Below are 9,669 nucleotides of genomic sequence, written 5' to 3' on the forward strand. Positions count from 1 at the left end.
GAAAAGACCTGAACCTTTAGAGAACATTAGGTACATTCCTGAAACGTCCTTTGTTGGTTATAAAAGTTTAAGGTTTCTTATGTGACTTTAGGGGGATGCCTGAGACATTAACAGAACATTCCCATATGGTACGATTATGGTCAGATAAAAACGTTCCCGATATGACTGTAGGAAGACGTTCCTTATTGGTTATCCTGTGGTCACATAAGAACGTCACAGAGAGGACATTTGGAACATTAACAGAACATTCCCATATGGTACTATTTTGGTCATATCATAACGTTCCTTATATGACTGTAGGAAGACGTTGCATATTGGTTATCCTGTGGCCACATAAGAACGTTACAGAGAGGACACCTGAGACATTAACAGAACATTCCCACATGGTCCTCTGTTGGTCATATAATAATGTTAAAAAAGGATGTGTCAATGTGCAGTGGACCATACAAACAAAGTAAAAAAAAAAATTATTTCAGATAGAAGAAAAATAAATGAGTGATTTAGTCTGCACTATCGTACATCAGACAAAGACAAATAGCAATTAAATAAGACTTTACATTAAATTGTGTTAACAAGCACAAAAATACTATTAAATAATACTAATATGTATTATGTTGTACTCTCCGAATATGATGATGTAGATTGCAATGCATCTTGGAAACAGTAGTCAGTTAACAGCAACAGCGTTCAATCTGCTTTATGAAAAGGACTACCTTTCCCATAATGCCACAGCTTACAAGAGGACCCGCAAGTCGCATGAACTTCAAACTGCCACACTTGACGATGTGTGATCTTCATTTTGTCCATTGGCGTCTGGTCACTAGGGGGCGCTGGGGCGCCGCCCCCTTAAAGCTGGCCGGAGAGGAAAGCTACTTTAACATGTTACTGTCAGGATTTGGAACACTCAAAACACGAACCCAGATGCAGACATAAATAACAAAGGAATTTATTAACAAAACCGGGGAAAACAGAAAAACAAAACCCACGAGGGGGCAAAACAAGACAAGGGAAAACAATACTAAACTAACACTAAACTTAACAAAAACTAACAATAAACTTCCAACACATAAACAGATCAAGACTTGGATATATCAAAAACTTACAGGAACCGACAGGGAATGAAACAAGACGAACGTGCACAGAACAGCAAACACAAGGACAATAAATAGGGACAAAGTACATTACATACATCTGGAAAGTAATCACAAGTAAGGGATCGGGGAAAAAGTGACGAGACCCGGGAAATGCGTGGTCAGAATAAACCAATACTACAACCACACATTTCCCACATAGAAAATATGTACTGTCAGAACCCTGCCATGCTAAACAAGATCTAAATACCAACAGGATCCGGCAGGATTCTGACAGTACACCCCCCTCAAAAGGCGGCTACTAGACGCCCTCAAGGGGGAACACTTAACACAGTACATGACAGACTGGATACAAGACAGGAACCACGAGCATATAACAAACATTAACAGGGGCATACAGGCAATAATAACACAAGGATTAGAGTGGGACAATAAAAATAACAAACAAGGGAGGGGGGGGACACAAAAGTTCATAGGGGGTGGTCCAGGGTGGGAGGGTGGGAAAGGAGTCTGGGTGGACCTCGGGTGAGTTCTGAAAGGGTCATGGCCGAAAGCGGCAAAACCTGGCTGGGGTTGCGCTGGCTGCGCACACGGCTGGGGTGGCGCTGGCTGCGCCTTGTATGCTCATCTTCTAAGTTTATGATTAGAAATGGACATGTGAACGAAAATGAAAATTATTAAAACATGAAATTTCGGATAATACCTGACTGTAAAGTACTCTTTACAACGCTGTTTATCAAAAAAATTACGGAGATTGAAAAAGTCTATCGCAACCTCTGTGTGTGTGTGTATGTGTGTGTGTGTGTGTGTGGGTGCGTGCGTGTGCGTGCGTGTGTGTGTGTGAATGATTACCCGCCTAAGGGAACCAGTAAGTACAACGTGACTTGTAGCTAGTACGTACATTGGGCGACGTACTCTGAAACTGTCCGCTGCGCGCCGGCCCCCCTGTCGTCTTTTTTGGACCAAATTTCAACCTCCTCCGATCTTCACCAAACTCGCACCACGCGTCAAGCATGCCGAGACTAAGACAGGTGTGCAGGTCCCACCCTCCTAGCTCGTTCCTGTGCCGAGATAGAGGCCTGACACTTACATACAAATAGTCTGCCAATGGACGAATAATGGGTTCGTGTCAGTTTTTTCCTTTAGAGCCTCAGTGATTTCGACCAGGTTAGCGCGACACGGACGAAGCGCGGGGAGTGCGAGGTCACTTGCGTGCACGTACACGAACCCACTATTTTTTTTTTAATGGAATCGATGACACGTGTCAGTGGCGTAGCTCCGCCCCACGGCGAGTCACCGCCCCGAGACGCGCATTTCCGCGCAAGACCCGACCCCCTCTTCACGCGTAAACAGGTTTGAACAAAATCCGAGGATGTAAAAAATGTTGTTCCAAAAAAATGACGTAAGGGGTACGCCTGTCGTACCATGTCGCCGCACCCTTAAAAACGCCCCCACTCTCAAGTCTCTAGGACCTTCCCTTCCGGAGATATAAAAAATGAGTTATTTTATTCAAATGCCCCTAGCTCCGCCCCAGAAGGCGCCACGCCCTCGAACTTGGGTTCGTCGGAAAGGTCTCGTCAGGGCCTTTCCAAAGAACCATGACTAGAGTCTCTACGACCTTCCTGGACCGAGCAATAAAGCCCCAAATAAAGCTTTTTTTTCACCTTTTTCACAAAAAAACAGTCCAACCTCAAAAATCCTTCTCACAGAAATATTACCAGGTGAATCAGCGTCGTCTGAAACGCCTAGAAAACTTGGTTCCTGGTGACAATTTTTCGGACCCCATACTGAAAAACGGACGGGACTTAGTAAAAAATTTGGACCAAATTTTTTACCTCGCCGGATCTTCACCAAATTCGCACCACGCGTAGAGCGTGCCGAGACTAAAACATGGGTGCAGGTCCCACCCTCCTAGCTCGTTCCTGTGCCGAGATAGAGCCCTGACACCTGCATGTAAATAGTCTGCCAATGGACGAATAATGGGTTCGTGTCAGTTTTTCCCTTTAGAGCCTCGGTGATTTCGACCGGGTTAGCGCGACACGGACGAAGCACGGAGAGCGTCGAGGTCACTTGCGCGCACGTACGACATGTACACGAACCCATTATTTTTTTTTGAATGGAATCGATGACACGTGTCAGTGGCGTAGCTCCGCCCCACAACGAGTCACCGCCCCGAGACGTGCGTTCCCGAGCACGGCTCGACCCCCTCGTCACGCGTGAGCGGTTTGAGCTAAATCCGGCAAAGTTTAAAAATGTTGTCCAAAAAATTGACGTAAGGGGGTACCCCTGTCGTCTTTTTTTGACCAAATTTTCGACCTCCTCCGATCTTCACCAAATTCGCACCACGCGTAGAGCGTGACGAGACTAAGACGGGTGCGCGGGTCCCACCCTCCTAGCACGTTCCTGTGCCGAGATAGAGGCCTGACACGTGCATGTAAATAGATTGCCAATGGACGAATAATGGTTTCGTGTCAGTTTTTTCCTTAAGAGGCACGGGGATTTCGACCGCGCTACCGCGACACGGACGAAGCGCGGATAGCGTTAAGGTCACTTGCGCGTACGTACGACATGTACTTGACCGCACGCTGTCGTACGCGCGCGCAAGTGACTTTGACGCTATCCGTGCTTCGTCCGGGTCGCAGTCATGCGGTCGAAATCGCTGAGGCTCTAAAGGAAAAAACTGACAAAAACCCATTATGCGTCCATTGGCAATCTATTTGCAGGCAAGTGTCAGGCCTCTATCTCGGCGCAGGAATGAGCTAGGAACGTTGTACACACATTCCTGTCCTAGTCTCGGCACCCTCTACTCGCGGTGCGAGTTTGAAGTAAATCCGGGAATTTTTTTATCTCAGGCACTGAATTTCGGCCTTTTTTTCCCAATTTGAATGCCCGTAGCTTAGCCCTCAAGAGGGCCACGCCCTTGCCATTGGCACTGTTGGAAAGTACTGTTCCAGGGCTTTCCAACGAACCGAAAAGTGTCTCCGACCTTGCTCGGCTGAGAAAAAGAGCACTAAACCTTAGCCTTTTCACATGTTTTTAAAAAAAAACATAAGTACAAGCTTTTTTTTACATTTTCAAATGACCGTAGCTCCGCCCCTGATTAGGCTACACCCTTGAGGTTGGGCTCGATGGAAAGGGCTAGTGCGGGCCTTTCCAACGAATCCTGATTCGAGTCTCTAGGACAGGGGTGGGCAACAGTTTTAGTCTGAGGGCCACAGTTGCTTCGGCAAAGTAAGCGGAGGGCCATACTTGGGAAAATTGCAAGTAAACATAGTTTAAATGTTTCAAACACATTTACTTTGACTTAGCCAGCCTATTTCAAGGCCTGATATTTATTTTTGCTAGGCCTGTATGACCCTAGGCTACTCAAACATTACAAAAACTGGATTTACTTAAATTTAATTCATTTCCTACCATGCATATTGTTCAACTGTCATTTTATACCAGTAGCTATTCAGTATAGAAAACTATAAAAAAAAAACTGCAAATGTATGTTTGTGCAGGTTACATTAACATTCAGACTTCAGTCAATCTGGCTTGGAACAATCAAATTTAATTGAGGCTTACCAGAGGGAGACCTTCATCACTGAATGAAAAACATATTCAGCTTATTTCAGTTGTGATTATTCTTTTTTTTTGTAATTTCTTTCACATATTTTGTTTAAATGTTTTAAAATAGAACACAATTTAAGTGCAGATGAACTTCATCACTGAATGAAAAACATATTCAGATTATTCTTTTTTTTTGTAATTTCTTTTACATATTTTGTTTAAATGTTTTAAAATAGAACACAATTTAAGTGCAGATGAACTTCATCACATGTAGCCTATGTTTGCTTGAAAGATATAAATGACAACATGGAATAGGCCTGTGCATCTCACAAAATGTAAATTTGATTTAACTGTATCACCACATGTATAAGAAATGCCAACATGAAACTGAACAATGTTGTAAAAATAACATCAATCAAGGGTAATTTAATGGAACTTTGGCTAGCTAGGCCTACTTTAGAAAAATGTATTTCGGCCTATGCAACTGAGATGAAGAGCTTTTTGTCAGTGTTCTGTAACTCAATGTGAACAATTGAGGCGGTCACCTTTCTTTACTAAGTCATCGAAATCTGTGGTCATGTTCGACGTTGAGATGCGCAACACGGATGACAGGTGTGCGTCGGTTAGTCGTGATCTGTAGCGTGACTTGTTAAAGTTCATCACGGAGAAAGTCTGCTCGCACACATACGTTGAACCGAATAAAACGAGCATCCTTTGTGCATGCCTCCGCATGTTAGGAAACTTGCCCTCATTCAATGCACCATAAAACCTGTCCAATGATGACGAGGTGAATTTCTCCTTGAGAGTGGGATCGCACTGCATGTCAATCAACTCAAGCTGAGCATCCGGAGGCGCTTGGTCGCTGTCAAAGGAAAAAGGGGTGGACACCAGCTCCATCTCTTTTTCAATCTTTCCGAAATCAGAGAAACGCCTGTTGAATTCAGTGTGCAGGTCCTCGAGTGTAGTGGTGTATTTGACAGTAAGTCGGGAAGGCACATCCTTCATTGTGGCGAGAGTTGGAAAATGTGTAAAGCTGTTGTTTGTCATTTGTCGGGAAAACAGGGTCAGCTTTGCTCTGAATGCTCGCACGTAGGAATACTGTTCGTGCACAAACACATCCTTACCCTGCAACTTGCGATTGAGGTCATTCAAATGGCCCATTAAATCCACAGCAAAGGCAAAGTCAAGCATCCAATCAGAATCTTTAAGTTCTGGAAAGTCACCAGCCTTCCCGACATTCTCCAGAAACACCCCTATCTGATCTCTCAGGTCCCACACACGCCGTAGCACTGTACCCAGGCTCAGCCAGCGGACGTTTGAGTGGTATGGGACATCAGTATGTTCTGCCTCACTCTCCTCCAACAACTGGATAAACTGGCGGTGGTTAAGCGCCCGGGCCCTGATGAAATTGACAAGTTTCACCACAGTTTTGGTGACGTGATCAAGCTTTAACACCGACTTAGACAAGGCCTCCTGATGAATGATGCAGTGTAAAAAAATCAGAGTCGAGTTGGGGTCATCCTCTCTCACCCTGTCCTGTATCCTACGCAATAGCCCAGTATTCTTTCCGGTGAGGTTTGGACAGCCATCGGTGGTCACGTTCAGTAACTTCGCCCACGGTATGTTCAGTCTCTGCAAGCATCCTGACACCGTATCATAGAGGTCTAAACCCCTTGTCGTTCCCTTTAACGATTCCATCGCAAGAAACTCCTCCACTATTTCAAATGTGTCAGTAATACCTCTGATGAATATAAGCAGCTGGGCAGTGTCTTTAATATCTGTGCTCTCATCCAGCGCTATTGAAAAGTATGTGAAATCGGCGCACCTCTTTAGCAATGTAGATTTCAGCTCATCATCAATTACCTCGATGCGACGAGTAACTGTACGTCGAGACAGGCTCACATTTTCGAACTTACTTTTGCTGTCAGGGCAAAGTACGCTAGCTGCCTCTACCATACACTCTTTAACAAACTCACCATCTGAAAATGGTTTGCTGTGTCTGGCGATTTTGTGTGACACCATATAGCTCACTTTTGTTGCTGACTCCTGTAAATTAGACTGCTTAGTAAAAATATTCTGCCTGGTAGTTAAGTTGGAGGACAATCTCGTGGCTTTTTCTTCCCTCTCTTTTGCGGAGAAATTCACGGCATAATTTGCATGATTAGTATTGAAGTGCCTGCTAATATTATATTCTTTAAAAACAGCAATGCTCTTCTGACATATCAGACAAATCACCTTTGAGCCGACGTTCGTGACGAAATATTTTGACGTCCATTCTTTATTGAATGCTCGACATTCAGAGTCAACTTTTCTCTTTTTTACTGCACTCATTTTAAAAAAATTGTTAATTCCGTCAGCCGTTTAGAATTTGTATCTTTGAGGAGTGAAGAAGAGAAGTCGCAAATTTTAATATCACACAGCGACATCTGTTGGATTTTTTTAATAGCAGGATCGCAGTTCGGATAAAAGCGGGCTGTGATTATGCCACGTACATAAGTGGAAGCGAATGCGGTTAAACAGTTTATTATAAATGTGGTAATACAGCAGATGAACGAATATCAAAGGCTGCATTCACATGGTACCATATTACGGTTGTCAAACCAGTATTTGAGTCCTTATTCACACGCAGTTCGGTTATTTGCGGGGTTGACAACCGCATTTACAGAGAAGCTGTGTCGTGTGAACATAATCGCACTGGACAACCAGTTGTCGGTCACGTCATCCGTTGCTCTCTGTGCAAGAAATGACTGCAAACTACGCAGCAGGGTTGCTCCAGGTTAATGCATATTATTTTACCTTCATAGACGCCACAGAGCATATTACATTACGTATAGAATCGCGTGTAGCCCATTAAGTAAGATGTATAGGGTTTTGCTTTGCAAAATGATAAAACATTAAAAGTGGACGATTAATATAATGTTAACCCAAAAAGTTAAACTTTGCCATTTATTTACTCACCTTTTTTCTTCAGCACAGCAATAAAGATGATATTTTGCAGAAAACCCATCTGTGATTCATATAATGGAAGTCAACAGATCCGCCACTTTGAGAGCTCAAAAAGCAGATAATCCAATACAAAAGTAAGCTCCATGACTCCTGTTGACATATGACTTCTTCTGAAGCAAATCGGTCGGTTTTTGCAGGATATTGAATGCTATTTACAACATTATTAGCGTTAAATGCAGAACCTTGGAAACAAGGTAGGTGAGATTTTGCTCCCGCTCTGTAGGTGGCGCTGAAAGGCTGGTTTTGCCTATGTTCAGTGCCACCTCTAGAGCCGGAGCGTAAGTGCACTTCCTATGTGGCTGCGTTAATTCTTAAACCCTAATCCAACTTTTTTTGTTACTGATCTGTAAGAATGATGGTTTATTAGTGCTGTTCATTGATTTTAGTAAGTTTTTTGACATTTGGATTTAAAGAGTTTCAATACTACAATATGGTGTAAAAACGTCTGAGTGCTGCCCTCTTCAGGTTGAACGGTGGCTACTGCAGTTGAATTTTTTATAGGTTCAAGCTTACCACGCCCTTGTTACAATCTCACCTGGTACGAGTTTATGTCGTCCCCTCTATCTCTGTTGGGATCTGCCTACTTTTCTTTCACAAGATGTCAATATATCATCAGTCTTTGGGATTACTTTTGTATTGGATATATCTGTTTGGTAAAACGTGGAGTTGCTTCATTTTGCAGAATAAATCTTTATATGGAACCGCATTGTTTTCTGCCCAATGTTAAGCGTTACAAAAGCCAGCTGTTTTTGTTAATTACGGTAACGTTACATAAAGTTTTTTCCATTGCATAAATATTACTTTTTTTACTTACTTGTAAGTAAATACGGTTGACACTCCCGAAATTTTGCCGTGTAAAGCACGCAAAGAAACACTTGCAGGGAATGAGCAGCCTCACAGCAACACTGAGAGGAAACCCCAGATTTTCTAATCACAGGGAGAGCATCGGAGCCCTAAGAAAGGCGCCGAAAACCCCCGGGCAGCTGTCACATGGGGAAAGATACAAAGTTCCTAACACAGGTACGGAAAACCCGGATAGCTGCGTCGCGAGGAGCAAACAGGAACACTTTCGACTGACCCAAACACACACTCCAAACAACGATCTAACAAACACGAGATGAAAGACAATGCACATTTATACACAGCATAATTGGCAACAGCTGGCGCCGGCTTACGAGGTTAGTAATCAGCGACGTGCAAACGATCATAACACACACACACACACACACACACACACACAAGAGAAGACGATTTATTATTATTATTTCTTTTTTATTTAATTTTTTTATTAAGTTTGGGTAGATTCTCTTGTTCACACTCCAGTATAGTAGGTGGCGGTAATGCACCTTAACTTTGGTACCACCCGCGATAAAACATAAAGAAGAATACAGTTTCATCCAAATTGCGAGCGCATCGCGGGGGGCCGGATTGAAGCACTATGCGGGCCGTATATTGCCCATGTATGCTCTAGGACCTTCCTTGCTCTAGCAAAGTCGTAGAGACTTAAACTGTTAAACGGTGCTATTGCATGTTATTTACCATGCAATTAAAAATGTAAAGAAACGACCAAACACACGATTGAACACTTAGAACATTTATTAAAACACAAGAACAAAACACACTTAACAGGAACAATGAACACGAGAACTATTTACAACGCTTTTTTTCCTTTTCTTGCCGGTGCTTTTGTGGCCCTCCGCAAGTTCGCCCGTGCACGACTGGCACGGGCGAGGCCAGAGAGCCGGCAGAGCTTTCTGATGTCCGGGCTCCTCAGTGGCGACAAGAGAACCACCGGCCTCCTCCTGGTGACAACTGGCCTGGGCTTCGTGTGCGTGGCGGGAGAGGCGGTCTCCTGGGCCGTCGGTTGAGGAGAGGCGGGCTGCTGGGCCGTAGGACGGGGAGAGGCGGGCTGCTGCTGTGGGTCGTCCTGGTCCAAAGCTCGGACTTCCGGGGAAGACTTCCGTTGGCTTTCCCGCAAAGCGTCCGAGGAGGAAGGCGAGGGCGGGCTGGCCAAACCCTG

The 9,669-nt window shown here is 44.1% G+C and overlaps 1 protein-coding gene across 1 annotated transcript; it reads right to left on the reverse strand.

The window, feature by feature from the left end:
* Positions 1–5,008: 5,008 nt before the first annotated feature.
* Positions 5,009–9,009, reverse strand: LOC141282863 (general transcription factor II-I repeat domain-containing protein 2A-like). The gene has a single exon (XM_073815950.1). It carries the CDS (start codon positions 6,972–6,974, stop codon positions 5,163–5,165), a length of 1,812 nt encoding a protein of 603 aa, XP_073672051.1. The 5' UTR covers positions 6,975–9,009; the 3' UTR covers positions 5,009–5,162.
* Between the last annotated feature and the right edge of the window lie 660 nt (positions 9,010–9,669).

The sequence above is a fragment of the Paramisgurnus dabryanus genome, chromosome 10, assembly GCF_030506205.2.
Source record: "Paramisgurnus dabryanus chromosome 10, PD_genome_1.1, whole genome shotgun sequence".
NCBI classification, from domain to species: domain Eukaryota; kingdom Metazoa; phylum Chordata; class Actinopteri; order Cypriniformes; family Cobitidae; genus Paramisgurnus; species Paramisgurnus dabryanus.